Genomic DNA, 25,714 nt, shown 5'->3' on the forward strand with positions numbered 1-25,714 from the left:
ATTGTAGGCTTACCACACCACGCCTCAGTCCACCACCGGAGAGACACCCTTCAGTTTGGTGTATGGGTTGGACGCAATGATTCCAGTGGAGATTCAGGAGAGCTCGCCACGTTTTCAAAGTTTCGTGGCTGAGGAGTCTAACGAAGAAAGAAAGGTGAACCTGGATCTGTTGGACGAGGTCAGAGAGGAGGCGAGGATCAAAGCTGAAGCAGTAAAAAGAAGGGTGGAGCACAAGTACAGTTCGAAGCTAAGGGAGACAGTTCCAGGTTGCTGACCTGGTAATGCGAAAGGCTCACCCGTATCAATTGGAGAACAAGTTGTCCCCCAAGTGGACTGGCCCCTTTAGGGTGACGGAAGTCCTGGGAAACAGGGTGTACAGGCTTGAGACCTTGGAGGGAGGCGTCATTCCTCGTACTTGGAATGCGGCTAATCTCATGTTTTATTTCAGTTAAAACTCTAGCATTGTACACAGTTTAAGGGGATACTTTTTTTCCCTTTGTTAAGGGTTTTTTAACGAGGTCACCCAATAAAAATTACATTTCAAGTACATGTATTTTCGAGTTTTTTGTACAATGCAGAGGCGAACCTGTCGCCTTGGTGTTTAGACACCTCGAGAGGAAGGGGCAGTTTCCTTTAGGACGCTTCCCCCTCAAGCGTGGGCGCCAAGCGCGAACAACAAGGTTCAGCCAGAAACGAACCTGTTGCCTTGGTGTCTAGACACTTCGAGAGGGAGTGGCAATTCTCTTTGGGACGCCTCCTCCTCAAAGAATGGGCACCAAGTGCGAGCGATAAGGTTCAACCGGTGATGAACTGGTCGCCTTGGTGTTTAGACACCTCGAGAGGGAGTGGCAGTTCTCTTTTGGACGCCTCCCCCTCGAAGAGTGGGCACCAAGTGCGAGCGATAAGGTTCAACCAGTGATGAACTGGTCACCTTGGTGTTTAGACACCTCGAGTGGGAGTGGCAGCTTCCTTCAGGAAGCCTCCTCCTCAAGTGTGGGCACCAAGTGCACCGGTCGTCTTGGTGTTTAGACGCCTCAAGAGGGGTGGCAGCTCCCTTCGGGTCGCCTCCTCCTCGAGCGTGGGCACCAAGTGCATCGACCATCTAGGTGTTTAGACACCTCGAGAGGGAGTGGCAGCTTCCTTCGGGATGCCTCCTCCTCGAGTGTGGGCACCAAGTACGAACAGCAGGGTTCAGCCAGTTAAGTCCTCCTTTGCGCTTAAAGCCAGTCTGGTAGAAGAAGAAGAATGGTTCACCATCGTTGGCACGATTGTCCACGCACACAGGTTCGCCCTATATGCAGTGGCAAACCAAGATGTAAGTGTCACACTCTATCCCAAACACCCTACCCTTGAAGTCAGGCTCGCTGCCCAGGTGTGCCCTCCAGTCAGCGAGAGAGGTGAGGGAGGAGGTTTCAGCAAGGAGCTCGTTAGAGGCCCAAGGGTATAACAACTTGTAGTTGACGCTAGGAGGAGGAGGATTGGCGGTGACTTTCGTTCGTGCCATGATTTAGGAAGCTAGGAAAAACAAGGAAAAGAAGAAAGCAAAGGTTCAGCAAGGGAAGGGGGGGCGGGGGCTATGGTGTGAAACTGAAGAAACCCAGAAAACCCTACCCTCGTAGGAAAACTCAGAAAACAAAGGAACGAAGAAGATGTAGAAGAAAACTCAAAATGCGGAAGTTTAAACAGTCACAGGCAGTTATCAATACACGCATCAGAAGTAAAGAGCAATCAATGGAGAAAAAAATCATACCTTTGATTATTGATGAGCGAAAGTTCTGATTTTTGCGAAGAAAGGAAACCAGAGAGCTCGAAGGAGAAGATGAAGAGTGCAAGAGAAGTTTCAAGTGATGAAACAGTGCATGAAGCGCGCGTTTTTGAAAGACTTAACGTAAACTTGAGAAGCGCAAGTGACATTAAGTCCCAGCCGCCTGATTAAGACACGTATGAGCTGATTAAAGCATGAACAGGAAAGCGTCACTTTTGTGCACTATGCACGCCCTGTCACTTGAAGCCATGTAGGTCGGCAGGGCGAGGCCATAGTCTTTTCGCTAAACAAGTTGACAGCTCGAGACTAGGGGGCTTGTGTACCGACTAGTCCTCGGCCTTGGACGTTGACCAAAGTCATGGTGGGGCCCCGAAGGTTGGGTCCACTGGGAGGTCCGCAGGACATAGCGGAGTCTCATTAGACTCGCGGATAAGGGGAGCTGAGGAGGGGGCGACACCAAGGCAGGGCGTGGAGTCTTCGGGCCTCGGCACACCGATATTAAAGGATCGACTGAAAAAGGTGGTTTCCAAACCACACTCCAGTTACCGACAGGGGAAAGCCTAGATCACGAGGGGTCCGTGCATGGGGTGTAGGGAACGCGGTAGTACGCACCACCGTTAAAGAGCCACTGGGAAAGAGACGACTCGTGAGGGTCACGTCCCAGGGGTGATCTGCATGCATGGCACGTGAGTAAGACATAGAACTCTTAGGGCGGATGATCCAGAGATTGGGTGCATGAGTTAGCATCCAAGTGGTCATCCCGCGCCAGTTTTGCTTCGGCAAGGTAGTCTTACGCACTAAATAGCCCTAAGACTGGGAATAGTGTCGCTAAGACGCGCCTACAGTATACTTTAGTCACAGTAAGTAAAAGGGCAGAGACATTGAAAGGTATATAAGGGATAACAACGAACATAACAAGGTACGCTTTTAGAACGCATTACGCATTTTTCTAGAGCAAGTAATAGAGAGAGAGAGAGAAAGAAGAGTTTTTGGTGTTTCATTGCCCGAGAGTTTGACTTGAGCGTCGGAGTGCAAGGTGTTTGTTCTTCAAGGGAGTGAAGGTGGAGACAAGGGTTCTTGGAACGCGAAGTTATCTGAGGTGCACGGAGACGTTTGGGTCACCGACGGGAACAATATTCTCCTTATTGAAATCTTGCTCTGATTAAAGAAAAACGTGGGATATCTATAAAAGGGGCTTGAGACCCCTAGTAAAGGTATGCTATTTATAAATACATAAGACTGGAACTGAATATTTATTTTGTATGCTCTCACTGATTTGATCGTTAGAGTGTGATCAACAGATAGAACCCCCTTTTATCCCAGTGAAGCGACACCTTGAAGCAACAATTGGAGACAAAGCAGAAGAGGAGTTTGCCCATTCAGTCCACTCGAGGTCAACCGGCGAGACTAACATGTTTTCTTCGTTATTTTAGATTTTACACATATATGTAGCACAGACACTGACACGAACACTGATATGACACGTACACGGACACGGAGATATGTAAAATCTCTAAAATGTATGACACGGGGACACAGATCTATATATTATATAATTATGAATTATATAAATTGACAATAAAGATTTATGTGCACAAGTATGTTCCAGATTATTTTTTGGAGCAGAAAGATGTTTTTCATGACTGGTTCACAAAGATTTGTTTCTTATTCTTATCATTAGAATAACAATTTATACAATAAAGTTTGAATTTTAGAAAATTAATGTATTTTTCCTTTCTAAAATTGTGTTAGAACCGTACTAGAATTGTCAGAAATCTAACAAATACTTTTTGAATTGGACACTTCACGAATACGTGTCCTACAGGTGTCATACGAGTGTCGGTGTCCAATACTCGTATCGGACACCGACATGCCATTTAAGAGGAGTATCTGAGCTTCATATATCACATTTACTATTTTGTTTGTCATGCATGTTGATTAATCCTAGTTGTTGCAATTTCATAACCTACAAATAATTCACTTGTCCTAATCTAGCATGCCACACATCATACGAATCAACAATATAAACAGAAGACTCATATTCATTAATAATTTCAGAGATGTTCAATACAAAAAGACCTTATCACAATATCTCTTTCCCACAAAAACATTATTCGATTGTGGTTAAAAGATACTCCTTTTAATCATATACTCCAAATTTTGCTCATGTGGTTAAAAGTTACAGATTGTTTATGACAACATATTCGATTTTACTTTCTTATCATTAAATATCAATCACATTTAGTTTTTCTTTCAAATTATTCATTTTGACTAGATTTGATCCAAGGGAGAAAATCAAGTTTTTTTCCTAAGTACATAAACTAAAAAATCAATTTGAAATTTGAAGACTGAAAATCAAACTGAGAGCAAAGCGAATTGGTTTGATCAACTCTAAAAATGTCCAACATCTTAGAATTAATGGATCAATGCCGGGACCAAAGTAATTATCGCAAGACCAATAAAAAAAAACTAGCAGTTTAATTTTCAAAAATGATCTCTCTGCATACATATTATATATAAATAAAAAGAGATTAAGTTATTCTAAGAGTTCATTTTGGCCAATATCTTTTACATTTACCGATAAAAAAATGAATATTTTTTTAAAACCATTATATAAGAAAAAAGTAAATGTACAGCTTAAATATATCTCTTTCAAAATTTGTCTTATATTGCCTTCATTCTTCCGGTAAAGAAGAGTTTAAAATTGAATACTATCCATAATATTTCAACAATCTGCTTTCTTTTCTAAAATACGGAGAAAGTAAGGGATAAAACCATCATTTCAGATACTTAAATCTAAATTGAAATTAAATTCACTATACCGAAGATTTTAAAATTGAACCAGGTTCACTTTAAACATGAAAAAGAAGAAAATATATATACTTTAAAAATAAAGTCTAATTCCTAAAATTAAGTTGTTCTAAACATATTCTAAAAAAGATCAAAACTAAAGTAATGCCCCGTTCTCTTCACTGCTCTTAATTCGCCTGATACGAGGGCTCTGCATCACGGCACAAACAAGTTCAAATTTCAGTAGAAAAGATCCCAAATAGTTCTAAACACCAAAAACGGTGAGGGAATAGTTATCGTTACATAATTAAAATCACGACCTTATGCCGCATCTATGATTCACCTTTGCGTAGCATATACAACCTACTGCATACTACACTACCTACATGGTGTACCTGGATATCAGGCTGATGTGCATAATCAGTCCAGTCCAGTCCACAATCTAAGAAATGCCAATACTTTTGAATGGTTATGGCCAAGATACATCAGAAAGTGCTAGACTGATTTGACATAATGACTTTCAATTTTCTGACGACCAAAAATCCAATGTGGAGATACAGATGAAATATTCTTTAGCTTAGTTAGCTCTTAATCTCAAGATTTCTTTAGCTGTTCTCCGCCGAAAGTACGACATGTGTTCCTACAAATGAAATTATGGGAAGGGAATTCAATTCAGATACCACATGAAAAATATAGTTACAAAAAATGTGCCTTCCTTCCTCAGCAAATATGGCGAGGCTTAACTTAAAAAGTAATCATTGGATAATTTTTTGTGCAACGCAACTTAGGTATTATAACAGCTATTGGCCACACCATACACAACATACAATGTTTAATCTTAAAAAAATAAATTTTAAGCAAATTTAGAAGATTTGACTGTTGTAATGTTCTATTATTCAAAAACTCTTGGCAGCAATGCAAACTACCTTTTTTGACAGTAAGAGAGTATTCCTTATCAAACAGGTGAATGAAATGACTTACCAAATAAGTTAATGGTTTCAGGAAAAATAAAAATTCAATGCTATAAAATGAACAGAAAACAAAGGCATGATTTTCTTACAGAAATTGAACACTATAATATCCAACCTGGTTGAAACACAGTCCCAAGTTTCTGCTACAGAAGTCAGCGTATTTGATCATAAAAACCCCACAGTCATACCTGTTTTAAGTTGAATATAGAAAACAATTAGCCCACAAACTACAGGAAATACTGTTCAGAGCTACAAAAGAATAGAATGAAAAGTAAGATTGTACTCGTAAAGTATTGATGTCTAAAAATTTCTTATTTTAAGTCCTACCAAGCTCGCCAATAAAGAAATTATTTCCAATAGTGCAATAGAAGTTATATTAACTTTGTTAGACTATTCAGAAAGTCTTTATCCAATGCTAAGCAAACATCGATTTCTTAAAATAATCAATACTTAGGATCTAGATTTATATATATTGGGCAATTTTGCCATCAAAACTCTGGTGAACAAAGTCATATGCATTAATAGTAACTACTAACTACAACAAATAATCACCATGACTACCTTCAGAGAATAATAATCCATACAAAGTCTTGATGATAAATAACCAACAAATTAGTTAACAAAGTGTAAAAAAATAGATCTTCCTATAAATTCAAAATATATGGTCAATGCATAAAATCTATTTATGGTGACAGTTTTCTTATAACCAATCAATGACAAATATTTCTCCCTTTCATTTCCTTAGTAACACCCTTTTCTAATATTTTATATCTATACAATATTTCATTTTGAATTTAGAAATTGCGAGATAGATTAGTTATATAAGGAAAGCTGTCTGCACCAATAAGATATATATAATTCATCAGCAGTGGGAATTTACCACCGGTTATTTTTTATTACAGAAGATATTTCTTCATTTTTAAACGGCAGAAATGCTAACTAATGATCAGAAAACAAACCCATTCTGCTGCTCAGGAAGGTCTTCAACAAATTCTTTTTCCCAAGAACTTACATCAATATCTTTTCCAGTCTTGTCCTTTACTTCATCTACAATATAGCTAGCCTGGTAGACATCAATGATAAATATCACATATTGCCACACATAAATGTGAAGACATCTAATGTTTTTCCTGAGTTTCCATCAAATGAAGTCCTATGAGAAACACAGACTAGTTACTTAATGGAATCGTGAGGGTGCTGACATACATATATTTCTTCTAACCTTGAAAATGTTGTCTCCGTGAGGTCTAAAAACATGACACAATCCAGAGACACACTTAGGCACCTCCTCAAAGCAAAACAGATTTATTTTGTGTGCATCGTATAATGAAGATCTCATGTTACCTAAAACTAGCTTATCTAACATAATTCTAATTTACAACTAATAGGATCATAAACACAACTAACTCAAAAAGTATATTTATAGATACGCACAATGTCTAAATCCATTGTCCAAAAGTTTAATGTCCATTTAAAGTTTAATCTTAGGTGCCTTATCCAAAGAGAAGAGCAGGAGATTCTCCAAAGATATAAAAAAAAAAACTAAAGGGCAGTGTGAAAATTAAAGCAGGAATAGAATTTGATTTTTAAATAGTTTAAGCATGTCTTCTTCCTTGTGAGATTGAAAACATAACACTAGTCTATCACTTATTTGATGTTCAAAAAGAGAAGAAATAATTGGATAGAATCCGATTACTCAAATCACAGATATTGAAAATGAAAACATACAAAATTGGGTAAAAAAAATAGTGGGGAATTGAATTATCATTAAAATGTTGATGATTCTTGATTGAAACCAAATATTTTTCCACGACTATCACCAACTCGCTGTCATCACTTCCAATATCCTTTTACAGCAATAGGCAGATAGGAATACCAAACTTGCAGTTAAACTTACCAGAACTTCCATCACACGGGTATCTATTCCTTTCAGTGAATCGAAGTACTGAAATTTCTTATCTTTCTTATTGATAACAGCCAAGCACCAATGGATCTCTTTATGGATAGGTACAAAAATCTAAGAAAAAAAAAAAGATAAGAGGTCAACATGAAATCCAATTTAGATGAATATAGAAAAAGCAAAAATTGATAATTCCTTCAACATAATTACTTTATCACATTCATGTAGGCCATATCCCAGTTTCTTTTGGCTGGTCCATCTCCTCACAGATTTGAAATCATAACCGCTCTTGCCACTTATTAACTGGTAAGTAGAATTCACAAATAAAAACACCAATGCTAGATCAATATGACTAAATTGCAGAGCAAATATAGATAAAACAAAACGCATAACATGCAGGATGTTTCTATGTCTCCTACTTATGGCATGGATCGGAGAGTCTTGTTCCTCATATTCATATTGGTTTGTGTTAAAGATATTATTTGATTACATTAAATAGGGAGATATGATATGATTTGATAAGGAAATATCTTACCAAATATTTCTCATTATTAGATATTAATTTTGTTCTTTACAATTGTATCCTTTCTTCATTATAAATAAGAATACTCATGTATCTACTCAACACACGGAATTCATTACATTCCTCGGTGTCTCTCTTCTAACATGGTACCAGAGAACTATCATCCTCCGTGACTTATTTTGTCACTAATTCTTTCAACAGTTTGTATCAAACTTGTAGATTTAACCACACCCCCAACCCCAAAAAAACTCCAGGTTAATCAGGCACTGGTAGGACCGTAGGGCAATGAACAAATTTTAAACACCATAGCTAGAACTCTGTCTGTGAGCTTAATCATCACATAGTCAGTCCCATACCAAGATAAAGGATTTGTGTCAAGCAGTTGACAACCAAAATAACTTTATTGACAAGTAAATGTAGATTCATTATAATAAAGTTTTTTTATTTTTCTAATCAAATTTAGATAAAGATCTTTTCTAATCAAGATATTTTGGAAACTAAAATAAAATTACTCTGAAGCTTATGTGACTTTGTTATTTGGCTTCATAATGCTAATATATATAGAAATTTATTTATGTTAAATTGCTCTTAAGATTTATATTTTTTAGCCATTGATAGTGAATTTTCGTCTTTGTGTCTTCTATATCTATATATGTTATGTTTTATTATTGTTCGTGAATCTTATAATTTGAAAATGCAAAACATTTTAAGACATGTTTCTCAGAAAACGTTTCCATTACTGCTACTTTCCACAGAAGAAATGAGCCCCAAAATAAATCTACAAAACATGCCCACGGTCGAAAGATGAATGTGTTTGCAAGCACTATTCAGTTTATATGGATAGTAAAAGCCAGCTACCTTCTTGTAGAAAAAGGTATTGAAAAAATGACAGTTCAGAAACTTCTGCGGCGCTCGTCTCTCCCTCTCTTTCAGCAATTCAAGGTACAAATTTATTACCTGCAAAGGTAAAGGTAGCAGATCACCGAATTTCAAATTAGTGACATTGAAATTTTAAGCTAGATATTAAATTTCTTCCCTTCCTCACTAATTCAACATAGTTTAAACAAACAATAAGCAAACAAGGTAACCTCATCATTTAACCATGCACCAGGTCGAAGGCACTGAAATTTTTCTCCTGAGACCTCAATGCAAGATTTCTCATGGGCAACCAAGATCTTCCTCCTGTAGAAGCAGGCCCTCAATAAGATAAGGTACAGGTTAAGCCTTTGTCAATTGCATATAGCCAAAATTTCAAAACATACCTGTTTGCAGAAAAGGCACGTGCAACCTCAACTTCTTCCTCTTTAGTAAGAGGAATAAAAGGTTCCAATGGCACTTCCTGAAAGCAATATTAAAATTTTGTCAAATGTCTAACATTTACACTGTTTCCTATGGCTTAATAACACAATGGCACATTGCAAAGCATCATTCATAAAAATTGAACAAAAAACGAAGAGAAAATCATAAACCTAAGCAATAATTACAGCCTAATCAGACAAAATATAGAAACATGGGGCAGTTAACAAGTCTTTACCTCTACTAGTTCCTTCTTTGGGCGCAACAATTTAAAGGTGGACCTACGCTTCTCATTAAGCTTAATTTCAGCCGACAGCCTCTTAATCGTATCCGAGCGCTTGTCAACAGCCTCAAGCAACTTCCTGTAGGCATGAACATCTGAAAGATCGCGCTCGGGAGTTAAAGACAGAGTGTCCAACATCCTCACAGCATTAACAATATTCAAATCGCCGTTAGTCAACTCAGAAACCACAGATGAAGTTGAGTGCTGATTATGACCAGCACGCACATCCTTAGCTTCCGAATCCTTCACTTCCATAACAACCAAATCACCCTCTTGCCACTTGTGCTCCGTCACCACAGAGCGCACATCCCGTCCGTCTTCCCTAAAACGAATCTCCTCCACACCCGAATCTTCGGAAACCATGCCCTTGGGACTATCATCATCCGCTTCATTCACCTCCTTACCCTTTTCCCCAAACCGAATGCTAGCTAAGGCTGAATTTTTCGCCCTTTCGTAATTTTCACTTAGCATGTTGCCCACATCGTTACCAATATCTTCCTTGCGATCACAATAGCTACTACTAGCATTCAAGCTCGATTTCATTCTATTAGAGGTAGGAAAAGCAAACTTACGGGAACTACACGGCGCGTGAACCTCCCTACGCATCAGTGGCTTGGCTTCGGGATATTTGGAAATTCTGGAAACGATACTACTCGAGGATAACACGGAGTGCGCGTGGTTTTCGGATGTTGTTGACAGTCTGGGCCTTTTGGAATTGGGAGATGGAAGGTGATGATTCCCGGAGAGCCAATGCTGGCGGCGCTTGCCGTTGTTAGTTACGACGGCCATCGGAGAACGAGCATGTCCGATGGGGGTTGGGAGAATTGGGGATTGGGCGAAACCCTAGAGGAAAAGGTTGATGAAGAGAAACGTTGCGTTAGGGTTTATGAGAAGCGGTGTGTGAGAGTGAGAAGGTGGAATTGAGAAATGAGGGAAACGGAATCGGGTGGAAGAGTTTGAGCGCGAGAAATTGAAAGGTGAAAGGCATGAAGAGATGAGAAGAGAAATTGGAGTGGGGAGTGAAAGGTGGTGTGGATCCGTTGTTGGTTGGCGATTCACCTCCGCGTTTGTTCCGCCGAGGATGACGTTTGCCTTTTATGCTTTGCTTTCTCTTTCTTCTCTCTTTCGCGGCACAAACAAGAACTAGCCTTCTTTCCCAAATTTCACCCTTTTCTATCTTTAATGCTTCCAGGATTTGAGATATTTAAAGAAAAAGTGTTAAAGAAAGTGATATTATTTGAATTAAGGTAAATATTATAAAAAGAATAAAGAAAATTTATGAAAATTTGTAAATAATGTGATGAGTATAATAAAAATTATATTTTTTTAATTAATAATGTAAGTTTACAAAATTAATTTTGTATTTAAAATTATTAAAAAAATAATTTAATTTATTTATCTATAAATTATATGTATTTTTAATTAAAATATTAATTTTAGTGATTGAAATATTATTTTAGGTAATGTATTAGAATTATTTCATAAAAAACAGAAAATGATATAAAATTAAATAAAAGAATATTTAAATATTTAAAATTATAAATATTTGATAAAAAAATATTTTATATTAAATAACATTATTATTTTTATCTTTATTTTTTTATAATTAATATAATTATTATATAATTTTTTTATTATAAAAAAATATTTATTATTATTAATAATTATTTAGTGAGGAGAAATCCCAAGAATTTTTCTGTTTTCATCATGAACATGTACTTTTTAGGGTTCAACTTCAAATTATATTTAGTTATTGTGGTGAACAGCTCTTCTAAATCAGCGACGTGCTGATTTCTTTCCTTCGAGGTGACGACTATGTAATCCACGTATGCTTGCACATTCCGCCCGATCATGGGGGTCAGGATCCTCCATTAGTCTCTGATAGGTTGCGCCTGCATTCTTAAGCCCAAAGGCATTACCTTATAACAATAGTTGGAGAGCTCTGTCATGAACGTCGTCTTGCTTTCATCTCGAGGGTGCATACGAATTTGGTTATACCCCGAGAAGGCATCCAGAAAGTTGAGAAGTCGGCAGCCTGATGCGCTATCCACCAAGGCGTCGATGCTGGGCAGCGGATATGAATCCTTAGGACAAGCCTTGTTCAAATCCGTGAAATCGACGCACATTCTCCACTTCCCGTTGGCCTTCTTTGATAGCTTGAGCTCTTCATCCTAGCGTTTTTTAGGTGGAATTTGCGGATGCTTCAATGGATTGTTGGTGGAACAAGGCTCTCCTAAGAGTTTTGGTAGCCTTGGAGGTGCACGAGCAGTAGGAGAGTGAGAGAGGTTCGGGCAACTCTCTTTGTAGGTGAAAGGTTTGAAGATTAAAACCTAAATCCTGAGAGATTTTAGGCAAGGGAGTAAGAATGGCACATTTTGGCAACATTTCATTACTCAAATTAATCTTAAGAATACATGAGGGAGGCTCCTCCTTATATAAGCTTGGAGGACCGGAAATGAAGAGTCAATGACAATGGAATGCTAGCCAAATGAAATGCTAATGTGACGCCTAAGGAGTCACATGGCAAGCGTGAACCAAAGTGATGATTCAAGCGCCTTAAGGTGACCGACCTAAGTTAGATAGAAGGTTCTAGTAACCTTAATCTAACTTAGGTTGGTTTTTAAGAACCAAAATTCATCCTAATTACATTTTACAAAAGAAAATTCCTATACTACTTTGACAAGAATTTAAAGACTATGCTACGCTTGATTTTGGACCTCTTGGAACATGTAAGGTAAGTTTCTCTGCTATCAGTGGCAGTGTCCCAATCCTCATCAAGCCTCTTGGCCATTGCCCTTGTAGTTGGTCCCATATGTCTTTGTGTTTGGCCTTCCTTTGAAGTGGTGTTTGGCCCTCTTCCATCATCCCCTCCCCCTTGGAAAGGATTTGTCCTCAAATCCAAATCGTCCTCTTCTTCATTGGTACCTACGAAAGGAGATAAATCAATCACATTAAAGGTATCATGTACTCCATATTCAATAGGTAATTCCAATTTGTAAGCATTATTATTGACTTTCTTGAGGATTTGAAAGGGTCCATCACCACGGGGACTAAGTTTGGATTTTCTCTTAGTAGGAAATCTATCCTTTCTAAAATGAAGCCAAACTAAGTCTCCCTCCTCAAAAATTATTTCTCTCTTCCTCTTATTGTTGTATTTGGCATACTTCTCATTTTGTTGTTGTATTTGTATTTTAACCTTCTCATGTAATTTCTTAACAAATTCGGCTTTGATAACTCCTTCCTTATGCACAAATTCTTGTGGATTAGGAAGAGGTAACAAATCCAAATGAGTAAGAGGGTTAAATCCATATACAACTTCAAAAGGAGAAACATTAGTAGTTTTGTGAACTACTCTATTGTAAGCAAACTCAATATGGGGAAGGTACTCATCCCAAGATTTGTGATTACCCTTCATGATTGCCTTAAGCATAGTACCAAGAGATCTGTTGACTACTTTGGTTTGGCCATCTGTTTGAGGATGACAAGATGTTGAAAATTGTAGTCTTGTGCCAAGTTTTCCCCAAAGGGTTTTCCAAAAAAGGCTTATAAACTTTGGATCTCTATTAGATACTATACTTCTTGGTAAACCATGAAGTCTCACCACTTCTCTAAAGAAAAGTCTAGAAATATTTTGAGCATCATCCACTTTGTGGCAAGGAATAAAATGTGACATTTTACTAAAGCGATCCACTACCACAAAGATGGAGTCATGACCTCTTGCAGTCCTAGGAAGTCCTAAGATGAAATCCATGATAATATCTTCCCAAGGAGCATTTGCAATCGGTAAAGGGGTATATAGTCCATGAGGCATTGTTCTAGATTTGGCTTTTAAACATGAATATATCTAGAACAATGTCTTTGGACATCCTTTCTCATGTGTGGCCAATAAAATTTTCCTTTTAAAAGATAGAGTTTTGTCAACTCCAAAATGGCCCATGAGACCCCCTTCATGTGATTCTTTTACAATAAGTTTTCTATGTGTACCTTGGGGAATACAAAGTTTGCCTTCTTTAAAAAAGATACCCCTTGGTCACATAGTAACCTTCTTGTGCTCTATGTTCACATTTAGCAAAGATAGATGCAAAGTCTTGGTCTTCTTGATAAAGTTCTTTTATGTTGTCAAATCCAAGAATTTGAGCACCAAGTTTTGAAAAGAGCACATGTCTCCTTGAGAGAGCATCTGCCACTATATTTGTGCTTCCCTTCTTGTATTTGATGACATAAGGAAATTGTTCAAGAAATTCCATCCACTTTGCATGCCTTTTATTGAGCTTGTGTTGGCCTTTCAAATATTTTAAAGACTCATGGTCACTATTGATCTTGCAGGTGACTTGATCGTTTAAGGCCTCGCCACGTCAAACTCCGTCTTCCGCAAGCACGTTCCAACCAGCTCCGAGCGAACCTGCGAAAACACCACAAACGGCGCCTCTAGCGGCTGATTGCACTCCGACGCTCAAGTCAGTCAAACAAGACCACCAAAGAATCGTTTACTCAGAATCTCAGTGAGACTCGTGCACTCTATGATTCTCCCTTTTCTCTCTCTGTGTAAAACTAGTCACTTGCCACAATGAAAGGGTACCTTCGCAATGAGCGTGGAATGCCTTTATATACCCTGTCGCACGCCCAAGTTATTCGTGTACGAAGTAACTTAGCGTGTTTGTTTCATTGGGTGTCTCGTGCAGCCTCAGCGTGAGTACCAGGTGCGACTTGGACAAGCGCGCATACCAGGCATTACCTGTCGCATGAACGATCACCTCTTGTTTTGTCCCATGCACGTTATGGGCTAAGAGAGCCTCAATCACCGACCGACTGCTAGCTCCCTTAGACCACTCTCATGCATGGTATCGCAAAGCGCATAACCTCTCTGATCTTTGATACTCTGCCACACAAGGCTCGCATGCAACGCTCTCACCGGGAATCCCTTCTCGTTCCCAGCTTAACTGCGTGCGACACGACGACCGATCAGCCTCGTGGCTCATTTAGACGATGATCGCGCATCCCCTCTGATCACCGATCTCCGCCTGATCACCCCCTTTAAGACACATCAGCTTCCCTGGCCCACATGTCCCACTAAGAACGGCCAACGTGGCCATCAGTCGCTGACGTCACCCTAAACCGATGACCGACCAGATCACAATCCCCCAAGTCTCGAGCTGCGTACTCGTTCTCAGCGAAGAGACTAAGTGCCTGTTCTCGGTGGCCACGTGGCAAGTGACGCCACGTCACTTGCCACATCATGTGTTGTGCTTTAAGTGACGTTACGCTTTCCTTCCCTAATCTTGCGACACGTGTGCGCATCAATGGCTAGCGTGAAACGTCGTTTGCAGTTCCCTTGTTCAAAAACTTACGCGCCTCTACTGTTCCATTATCTTCCCCAACACGTTTCTCTGCAACTCTCGAACCCTCCTTCTGCGATTCATCTTCTCCATTCTCAGGCTACCAGAAACCGTTCGTGATCACAAAAAGGTACTCCCTTTCTTTATCTATGGCATATTTGAAAACCTTCTACCGATTGCATTGCTCAAAAACTGCATTGTGCATACATCATGGGTTGTTTTTTCCTTTTCTGCACTGTACCAAGACCTCCTCTGGTTTTCCTGTGTTTCGCTTCTTCTTTCTCTTCGTCATTTTCATTCTTCTACCCCTTTCAAACCATAGCATTTTGCTCCCTTCGTCTTGATCTTGTTTTTCATTGATTCCTCACCTTTTTCTTTCTTTCTCCATTGTAGCTACTGACAATGGCTCGCACAAAAACCACCGCGCGCCTTACCTCATCTTCTGGTGCACAGCCTTCCGCCAGTGCACCTTCATCGCCCTCGACGAGTGCAACTCCCTCGGCGAGTACGCCATCCAGGGCGACGCTTCCTCCACAAGGCTACGCGCAGGCGTACTAGTGGGCTCCCCTCCACTTGCTTGCCGAAACATCTAACCAGCTTCCCGCTGATCATTTCGCTACCTTGCTGAAGGGCGTTGCGGATGAGCCTTCATGCGCTATCGACAGGGAGGATGATCGAAACTTGGGCGTGCGCATCCCCCCCGAGGCATGCCAATATGTGTGGATGATAGGGCCACCAACGGGGTGCCATTCACCTTCATCTACTCAGCCATCTTCAAGAGGCTGCGCCTCCGCCTTCCCTTCACCTTCTTCGAGAAGGAACTCCTCACTGAGCTGAACGTCGCTCCTTGCCAACTCCATCCGAACGCTTGGGGCTTCATCCGGAAGTTCGAAATCTTATGCAACCATTTCGGGCACCCTCCATCGACCGATGTCTTCCTCTACTTCTTTGAGGCCAAGAACCCGGGTGATAGGTCGTGGGTCAGCTTGAATGGCGTGACAGGGAGGGTGATCTTGGGTTTGTACCAGCAGTTCTTCAAGGATTGGAAGGGCAGATTCTACATGATCACCTCCAACGAGCACAACCCTGCCCTTCTCGAGGGCTTTCCCCTCTACTGGGTCCCGCAAGTGGAGTTTAGGAAACCCCGAGGGTTGGAGGTCATGGCCCCATACGAGCGCGAGCTGTGCGGCCTCCTCTCGAGCTTGGGCGCCAAGTTTGGCTCTTCCACCCTCATTAAGCACGAGTTTGATGCTGAAAAGCTCGAAAAATACATTGGTTTGTCATCTTTCCTTCCTTTTTACTTGCCACCTCTCTGGGCATGCGACTTCGCGTTTGTCCAACGTACCCTTTATACATGCATTCGCCGACTATCTTTCTGTGCTTGATATGCTTTCTTGAGCCTTTGCATGCTAACCCTTTGCCATGTTGGACTGATGCAGATATGACTTTTGATAAGGAAAGATGACAAAGATTGCTTGCTCTAGCCAGGAGTCGACGAGCCACCGAGGCGCCTTCTGAAGTGGAGGCGATCGCCGAGCCCATTCCCGCCTCCCCCATGTCGGTCGCGCCAGCTGAAGGGCGCGAGACTAGGGGTGATAAGAAGAGAAAACGGTCGGTGAAGGCTCCCACCACCGTTATATCTGTCGAAGAGGAGAGCTCTGGGTCCCCCCTGGTCCAACGAAGAAAGAGGGGAGTCGAGGGCCTTGAGGGAGATGCTAATCTGATCCCTCAAGCGCAGGCTTCCCCTGAGCGCCTTCCTTCACCAGCCCCCCATCCCTCCCCGCCCCCAACAAAGTCACCCCCACCGACTCAAGCAGCTGGGAGCGGGGTCGCTCGCTCGGAGGGAACTCCATGCCCCCTACCATCACCGTGCCCTCAAGACTCCGCCACCACAACCGAGGGTGGTGGCGAGAGCTCCTTCCAAGCAACGGGCTCCAACTCTGAGGGGCTGACCAGGGTTCTCCGACTGACCAAACAACTGCTCCAGAATCACGAGCTAGTTAAGTGGAGCGCCAACGAGGTGGATCTCCAGCGAGGTGGACCTCCAGTTGGCTCGTCAGATGGTGCTCTCTCTGGAATTCTCCACACAGCATCGCCGCCTCGAAAAACTGGAGGGTGAGATGAAAGAACTGCTCAGTCAACAGGAGTCGCTTCAAAGCGACTATGAGGCTTTGCAGAATACCAACGGTATGCTGAAAGACATGTTGGAGGAAGCCAAACTAGGGTGCGCCCAGCAAGTCCAAGAGACTATCAAAACTGAGATGCTGATGGGGGATGTCGTCGCCGCGCTCGACTTTGAGCTGTTGGATACCACAGGTAAGGCCCTTAAACTTGAGGCTGAGAACGCCTACATGCGCCAACAGAACGTGAATTTGGCGGAGGCTCTTGCTACGAGCGATCGGAGGCTCAAAGAAGCCGAGTCTGCCATTGCCACCCTGACCACCGAGAAGGTCGTGCTCGAGACCGACAAGGCTGGGTTCGAGGCTGAGAAGGCCAAGCTTTGGGAAGAGGCAGCTGATACTTTCGCTGAGGGTTTTGACTTTGCCCTCGATCAACTCAAGTATGCTTTCCCAGAGGTCGACCGCTCCCAGCTATCTATAGAGTTTGAGGTGGTGGACGGCAAGGTCGTTCGTCCCTGATCATCTACAGCCTTCGCCTTTCTTTTTCTTGTATAAACTTTTGAACATAAGAACTCTTTACTGCATATATTTAGTACCTTCTTTCTTCTTACTGCTGTGTACGTATTTAGTTGCTAACTTATTCGGTCTTAGCGCGATCCTCCCCCGTACTTTCTATTTCTACCTTTGACCGCTACTAACAATGCTTGACGATCGTTCTTGACATTATGATGAACGATCGGGGGGCCATACGCAACCACCCACCAGTCATCGTGCCTCTGCTTTCTCCTTGTACCTTTCTAGATTTCTCGTCGCTCTTGCGCTAAGTGCATAGAGGACTTCCACGCCGATCAGTCTAGGATGATGCCCTGTTTTGGGGGAAGAGTGTTTCTCGACAACCCCTCTTGCCCGCCCCAAGGCCATCGAACCTTAGAACCTCGGGTGGTGCTCCCACCTTCTCACTCCTGGGGTGAGAAGGGGTTTGACTAAGAGTTCTACCGAGCCAATATTGACGCTATGCCACTTGGGTAAAGGCGTTTCTCGAATCCTTCCTTTCCCCTCTTGGGCTTACTAGCGCCCCTGGCGTTTCGAACCTTAGCTGCCTGCACTCACACCTGGGGTGAGGAGGACTTTGAACCGGTTGCCCACGCTCGCGCCTGGGGCGAGGGAGGCCTAACCGATCGCCTGCGCTCGCGCCTGGGGCAAGGAGGCTTTTAAATTTAAAACTTTGCAAACTCTTATACTGATAACCTCTTTTTATTTCTGGGGAAAAAGTGCCCCCTTGAACTTGTTCAAACTGTTTGTACTGGCGCGAAAGCGCAGCTACTCTACAATCTTTAACTAAAATAGAGTTTTAAATGCATGGTGTTCCACGTTCTGGGGATCGGCCCCCCATCCAAGGTCTCCAGCCGATAAGCGCCGTTCTCCAATGTTTCCACCACTTTGAACGGGCCAGTCCACTTGGGGGACAACTTGTTTTCCATCTCGTGCTGATGCGCTTTCCTCATCACCAGATTTCCCTCCTGGAACTGCCTTGGCCTCACCTTGGAGTGGTGCCTTCGTTCCACCCTTCTCTTCACAACTTCAGCACTGACCCTGGCTTCTTCTCGTACCTCGTCCAAAAGGTCTAAGTTCACCTTTCTCTCCTCGTTGGACTTCTCGGCCACAAAATTCAGAAATCTTGGTGAATTTTCTTGTATCTCCACAGGGATCATAGCGTCTGACCCATAGACCAAGCTGAAAGGTGTCTCATGGGTGCTAGATTGCAGAGTGGTGTGATAGGCCCACACGATCCTGGGAACTTCCTCCGCCCACATTCCCTTGGCCTTTTCTAACCTTCTTTTCAGCCCTCTGAGTAGTACTCGGTTGGCCGATTCTACCTGCCCGTTCGTTTGAGGGTGTTCGACCGAGGCGAACACCTGCTGTATCCCCACCTCCTTGCACAGGTTCCTCAGCTGGTGACTTGTAAACTGGGTGCCATTGTCAGAAACCAAACGCTTGGGCACTCCGAAACGACACACAACATTTTTCCACACAAACTGTTGAACCTTGTGAGCGGTGATCTGCGCGACCGACTCTGCCTCCACCCACTTCGTGAAATATTCGATGGCGACGGTCAGAAACTTCATCTGCCGGATCGCCAGGGGAAACGGTCCCAAGATGTCGATTCCCCAAGTGTGGAATGGCCAGGGGCTGTGAATCGACCTCAGCTCTTCAGGGGGCACCTTGTGCCAATCTGCGTGTTGCTGGCACTGCTTGCAATGCTGAGCATAGCCCACACAATCTTCCCTCAGCGTTGGCCAGTAGTACCCAGCACGGAGAACTCTACCCGCCAAGGCGTGACCGCCGACGTGGCTCCCATATATTCCCTCGTGGAGCTCTGACATAATCCTCGTGCACTGCTCCCCGTTCACGCATACTAACACCGGATGGGTGAATCCGAACCTGAAGAGATCCCCATCGATGAGAGTGAATTTGCTCGAGCTTTTCTTTATCCTCTTTGCCTCCGTTGGCTCCAGCGGAAGCACCCCATCCGCCAAATACCGCTGGTACGGCGTTATCCACGTGTCAGCCCTTCCAGCAGCGTCAACTTCCATCACCTCGTCGGATATCATCGGTCGCGCTCTCACTCTCGGCGCTCTCAAGGTTTCTTGAGTGAGAGATCGATGACCGATCGCTATACGCTCATACGACTTGCACACCTGCAGCACCTGATTGTCCGTTACGAACGCGCGAGGCACCTTCAACGTCTCTTGAATGACGGTCCTCTACCTTCCCCCTTTGCCCGAGCTGGCTAGCTTGGCGAGCAAGATGGCTCTAGCATTTTGTTCTCTCGGCACGTGGATCAACTCAAATGCTGCAAAGGACACCTTCAAGGTGTGCACATACTCGAGGTATGCAGCCATCTGTGGGTCTTTGGCCTGGAACTCTCCCATTACCTGCCCGGTGACCAACAGGGAATCGGTTTTGGCCATTAATCTTCTCGCTCCCATCTCTCTTGCCAGCAACATACCGGCGATCAGGGCCTCGTACTCTGCCTGGTTGTTGCTGGCTTTGAAGGCGAAACGCAGAGACTGCTCGATCAGCACTCCGTTTGGGCCTTCCAGGATGACCCCCGCGCCACTCCCTTGTTGGTTGGAGGATCCATCCACCGATAAGACCCATCGGAAAATCGAGCCCTCCGATGGTGCAGCGCCCAACGACAAATCGACGACGAAGTCCGCAAACACCTGCCCCTTGATCGGTCCTCGGGGCTCATATCTGATATCGAACTCAGATAGCTCTACGGCCCATTTCACCATTCTCCCGGCTACATCTGGCTTCTTCAGCACCTTCTGGATGGGGAGATCAGTCATCACTACGACCGTGAAGCTGTGAAAGTAGTGGCGTAGCCTCCTCGCCGAGAAAACCACCGCCAGAGCTGCCTTCTCCAGGGCCTGATACCTTACTTCAGGACCTTGCAACACCTTACTTACAAAATAAATAGGTCTCTGGACCTGGTCTTGCTCTTGGACCAGAACTGATCTGACCGCCCTCTCCGTTACAACAAAGTACAAACAGAGAGGGGCGCCCGCCTGTGGCTTGCACAGTACCGGCAGGCTTGCCAAATATTCCTTTAGCTTAACGAATGCCTCCTCACATTCTTCAGTCCACACGAACCTGCTATTCCGCTTGAGACAGTGGAAGTTAGGATGACCCTTCTCTCCTCCAGCGGACATGAATCGCGACAATGCCGCCAGCCGACCGGTGAGTTGCTGCACCTCCTTCACCGACGCTGGGCTCCTCATTGCCATGATCGCCGCACATTTCTCAGGATTCGCCTCGATCCCCCGCTCAGCTAAGAGGAAACCAAGAAACTTTCCCGCTTCCATGCCGAAAATACATTTCTCTGGGTTGAGCTTCAACCCGTATTTGGCGATTGTTGTAAATAATTCCTCCAGATCAGTGACATGTTGCTCCTTCCCCCGTGAGGTCACTACCATGCCATCGACATAAGCCTGCACGTTCCTCCCCAGCATCTGCGAGAGCACTCTATCCATCAACCTTTGATAGGTGGCCCCCGCATTCTTCAACCCGAACGGCATTACCTTATAGCAGTAACAAGACCGCTCGGTCATGAACGCGGTTTTGCACTCGTCCAACGGATGCATCCTGATCTGGTTATAGCCCGAAAATGCATCTAAGAAACTCATAAGCTGGCATCCTGATGCGCTATCCACCAGGGCGTCTATGCTGGGCAGGGGATAGGAGTCCTTGGGGCATGCCTTGTTGAGATCGGTGAAATCCACGCACATCCTCCACTTGCCGTTTGACTTCTTCACCAGCACCACATTGGCCAGCCACTCTGGGTACTGGATTTCTCTGATATGCCCCGCGGCCAAGAGTTTGTGGGTTTCCTCGTGGATCACCTGCCTCCTCTCCTCATTGAACTTCCTCCTCCTTTGTCGTACCGGTCGGACCTGAGGGTCCATCGCCAGGCGATGGCAGAGGAAGTCCGGGTCAATACCTGGCATGTCTGAGGCTGACCATGCGAACGCATCCATGTTCTTCTCAATCACCCCGGAGATCTTCCGTCGTGCGTCCTCGCTGAGCGGTCCTCCCAACTTGAACTTTTTTCCCCCGATCTCCGTCTCCACCCACCTTTCAGCCGGGTGGGGTCTTCTTTCACTGGCGATGACTGCCCTCGCGATCCCAGACTCGCGAGCTGCGATCGCGCTTTCTCTCTCAACTTTATCTTAGGCATTTCCCGAGTCCCCGAGCACCGCTTCCTCCATCTCCACGTCACCCCACGTGCCTCTTACCAACGTTGCGACCTCTGCTCGCCTCTCGTCCACTCCCGACGGCGGCGTCGAAGTAACATGGCACACATTCCTCCGCTGCTTGAGGCTGTTCTCGTAACAGCGGCGGGCTTCCTTTTGATCCGATTTAATGGTGATCACCACCCCCTCCATCGATGGCAGCTTCAGCTTCAGGTGCCTCGTTGACGGGGCGATTCCCAACCTGTTGAGCGTCGGCCTTCCTAACCGTATGTTGTAAGCGGATGGAGCATTGACCACCAAGTACTTAATTTTCTCGGTGCGGGCCACGACACCATCCGTGAATGTAGTCCTCAGCTCTATATAGCCTCGCACCTCCACCTGGTCCCCTGTGAAGCCATACACACACCCCGGGTATGGCTTCAGATGGTCAGGGGACAACTGCAACTTGCTGAACGTCGGCCAGAACATTACGTCTGTCGAGCTTCCTTGGTCCACGAAGACCCTGTGCACCTTCCTCCCTGCCGTGACGAGGGAGATAACTATGGGATCGTTGTCGTGAGGCACAACGTCCTGGAGATCTGCCTTGGTGAAGACAATGTCGACGTCGGGGGAGTGATCTTCCTCCACCGAGTCGACTGCCATCACCGATCGCGCGTACCTCTTTCTCTGAGAGGCCGTACATCCTCCTCCAGAGAAACCTCCCGCGATAGTGCGCACCTCCCCGTGCACCGGCATTTCGTGCTGCAGATCCTCCGCTGTTGCCCCCGATGCTCGATCACCTTGCATCTCACGCAAGTAGTCGCTCAGAAAGCCACTTTTCACCAGCTCTGCGAGTTGGTGCCCCAATGCCAAGCACGTGTGGAGTGGGTGGCCATAAGCCTGATGAAATTCACACCACACGTTCTTCTTCCGTCCCAGCACCTTGTCGGTCTTCTCCGGTGCTCGCAGCCTTGCGGCTATGGCAGGAATGGCGATCAGCTCCGCCAATTCCACCACAAAATCAAACCTGGGGGGCGCGTTGCTCTCCCTCGTGCACCCCCTATTCTGGTCCCTTCGAGGCTCGTAAGGGCGAGGTTTTCCCTAAGCCTTCTTCCCTTCCTTGGCCTCGTGCACCCTCATCGGCTGCTGAGTCCTGCTCGGTCCTGTGCGCGACTTGGTAGGGATCGTGCTCTCCCTCTTCTCAGATACTGCTGTTTCGGCAGCGATATGTGCCACAGCACGACGCCTAATCTCCGCGAAGATGCTGGGGCGATTCCTGATTAAAGATTCACTGAAAGGGCCCGCCAGAACCCCTTTCTTGAACGCATGCACCAGCATGTCCTCATCCTTGCTGGGCAACCTTACCACTTGAGCCCCAAAACGGCTGAGGTAGTCCCGGAGGGACCCGCCTTGGCTCTAGCGGACGTCGAACAAGTCATACGACACCACTAGAGGTGTCCTGTTCACGATATACTGCTCCATGAACAGCTTCGAAAATTGTTGAAACGAAGTGATGTGTCCATCTGGTAGGCTCACGAACCACTCCAGCGCAATCCCGCTCAGGGTGCTTATGAACAATTTGCAGTATACTGCATCTGAGCCTCCAGAAAGCATCATTTGGGTGTGAAACGTCGTCAAGTGCGCTTCGGGATCCTTCACCCTTGTAAACGAGGCCTTCACCCCCACCAAGCCTGGTGGCACCACTGCACCCATGATCTCGGATGAGAAAGGCATGGGAAAGACACTGGGGGAGACGGGGGCGGTGCCACTCCTTCCTCCGCCACCCGTTCCTTCTGCGCATGCAATGTCTTGCGCAATTCTTCGTTAACTCGATTTAATTCTTCATTCCTGCCTTGCGATGCAGCCAAGTCCGCTTGCATCCTTTCTTGCTCCACTCTTGATGCCGCTACATCATCTTGCAGCGCTCGCATTATCTCCAAGACTTGCGCCATCGTCACAGTTTCTCCTTCAGCTGATGGCGCGGGTGATGTTTGCCTTGTCTTCCTCATTCTTTCAACAAAGAATCTCAAGATCAAACGAAGATTAACAGCAAAGTGGATGGGATCACAAATTCACACGGCCCCATGGTGGGTGCCAAATGATCTTGTAGGTGACTTGATCGTTTAAGGCCTCGCCACGTCAAACTCCGTCTTCCGCAAGCACGTTCCAACCAGCTCCGAGCGAACCTGCGAAAACACCACAAACGGCGCCTCTAGCGGCCGATTGCACTCCGACGCTCAAGTCAGTCAAACAAGACCACCAAAGAATCGTGTACTCAGAATCTCAGTGAGACTCGTGCACTCTGTGATTCTCCCCTTTCTCTCTCTGTGTAAAACTAGTCACTTGCCACAATGAAAGCGTACCTTCGCAATGAGCGTGGAATGCCTTTATATACCCTGCCGCGTGCCCAAGTTATTCGTGTACGAAGTAACTTAGCGTGTTTGTTTCATTGGGTGTCTCGTGCAGTCTCAGCGTGAGTACCAGGTGCGACTTGGACAAGCGCGCATACCAGGCATCACCTGTCGCGTGAACGATCACCTCTTGTTTTGTCCCATGCACGTTATGGGCTAAGAGAGCCTCAATCATCGACCGACTGCTAGCTCCCTTAGACCACTCTCATGCATGGTATCGCAAAGCGCATAACCTCTCTGATCTCTGATACTCTGCCACACAAGGCTCGCATGCAACGCTCTCACCGGGAATCCCTTCTCGTTCCCAGCTTAACTGCGTGCGACACGACGACCGATCAGCCTCGTGGCTCATTTAGACGATGATCGTGCATCCCCTCTGATCACCGATCTCCGCCTGATCACCCCCTTCAAGACACATCAGCTTCCCTGGCCCACATGTCCCACTAAGAACGACCCACGTGGCCATCAGTCGCTGACGTCACCCTAAACCGATGACCGACCGGATCAACTATGAATAACAAATTCTTTTCAAACAAGATAGTGTTCCCATGTTTTTAAGGCCCTCACAAGTGCATAGAGCTCTTTGTCATAGGCGGGGTAGTTAAGGGTGGCTCCATGAAGTTTTTCACTAAAATAAGCAATTGGATGCCCACCTTGTAACAAAACTGTACCTATGCCAACCCCCGATGCATCACATTCTAACTCAAAAGTTTTAGTAAAATTTGGTAGAACTAGAATGGGTGCATTGGTAAGTTGAGCCTTTAGCCTTTGAAAGGCTTGTTCATGCTTTTCATTCCAACAAAATGTAATATCTTTCTTTACAAGCTCATTAAGAGGTGAAGCTATGCTTGAAAAATTTGGCACAAAGTGTCTATAGAAGCTAGCTAAACCATGAAAGCTTCTAACATCACTTACATTTTGTGGAGTTGGCCACTCTTGGATGGCTTTGATTTTTTCGGGGTCAACATGTACCCCCTTTTTGTTTACTATAAACCCTAGAAAAACTATATTATCTACACAAAAAGTACATTTATCACTATTGGCAAACAAACTATTATTCCTAACTACTAGAAAAACTTCCCTAAGGTGGCTTAGTGGTCTTCTAGGTTTTTACTATACACTAAGATATCATCAAAATATACTACTACATATTTACCTATACAATCTCTCAAGGCATGATTCATTAGCCTCATGAATGTACTAGGTGCATTAGTGAGACCAAAAGGCATCACCAACCATTCATATAGTCCAAACTTGGTTTTAAAAGCGGTTTTCCACTCCTCGCTCCTTGATTCGAATTTGGTGATACCCACTTTTAAGATCAATTTTAGAAAATATGATTGACCCATGTAGTTCATCAAGCATGTCATCAAGCCTTGGGATTGGATGCCTATACTTGATGGTGATGTTGTTGATTGCTCAACAATCACAACACATTCTCCATTTTCCATCCTTTTTGGGCACCAAGAAGACAGGTACATCACAAGGGCTTAGGCTCTTTTGAACCCAACCCTTCTCCAACAAATCTTGAACTTGAGACTCTATCTCCTTTGTTTCCTTGGGGTTAGTTATATATGCTGGCC

The 25,714-nt window shown here is 44.5% G+C and overlaps 1 protein-coding gene across 2 annotated transcripts; it reads right to left on the minus strand.

Annotated features, from left to right (window-relative positions):
• Positions 1 to 4,616: 4,616 nt before the first annotated feature.
• On the minus strand, positions 4,617 to 10,709 carry LOC137806770 (ubiquitin-like-specific protease ESD4). 2 transcript variants are annotated; one of them, XR_011080409.1, is made up of 10 exons: positions 9,484 to 10,706; positions 9,212 to 9,288; positions 9,038 to 9,131; positions 8,808 to 8,906; positions 7,637 to 7,729; positions 7,424 to 7,543; positions 6,486 to 6,589; positions 5,642 to 5,714; positions 4,951 to 5,195; positions 4,617 to 4,766 (listed from the first exon to the last, which is right to left on the minus strand). XR_011080409.1 is itself a non-coding variant. In XM_068607044.1 (9 exons), the coding sequence occupies exons 1-9, from the start codon at positions 10,315 to 10,317 to the stop codon at positions 5,133 to 5,135; spliced, it is 1,557 nt and encodes a 518-aa protein (XP_068463145.1). In that variant the 5' UTR covers positions 10,318 to 10,709; the 3' UTR covers positions 4,794 to 5,132. The 2 variants fall into 2 exon arrangements, 1 of the variants encoding a protein (XP_068463145.1); XM_068607044.1 differs by lacking the exon at positions 4,617 to 4,766 and having other exon boundaries at positions 4,794 to 5,195; positions 9,484 to 10,709.
• Between the last annotated feature and the right edge of the window lie 15,005 nt (positions 10,710 to 25,714).

Source organism: Phaseolus vulgaris, chromosome 3 (assembly GCF_000499845.2).
Source record: "Phaseolus vulgaris cultivar G19833 chromosome 3, P. vulgaris v2.0, whole genome shotgun sequence".
Taxonomy (NCBI): Eukaryota; Viridiplantae; Streptophyta; class Magnoliopsida; order Fabales; family Fabaceae; genus Phaseolus; species Phaseolus vulgaris.

What these genes read in the sequence shown, in the direction of transcription:
- LOC137806770 (XM_068607044.1), bottom strand. Translation starts at nt 10,317, where the DNA reads ATGGCCGTCGTAACTAACAACGGCAAGCGCCGCCAGCATTGGCTCTCC. An exon ending in CCCGTGTGATGGAAGTTCTG is followed by an intron (nt 6,590 to 7,423) that starts GTAAGTTTAACT and finishes GATGTCTACCAG; the next exon opens with GCTAGCTATATTGTAGATGA. An exon ending in CTTCCTGAGCAGCAGAATGG is followed by an intron (nt 5,715 to 6,485) that starts GTTTGTTTTCTG and finishes AACTTAAAACAG; the next exon opens with GTATGACTGTGGGGTTTTTA.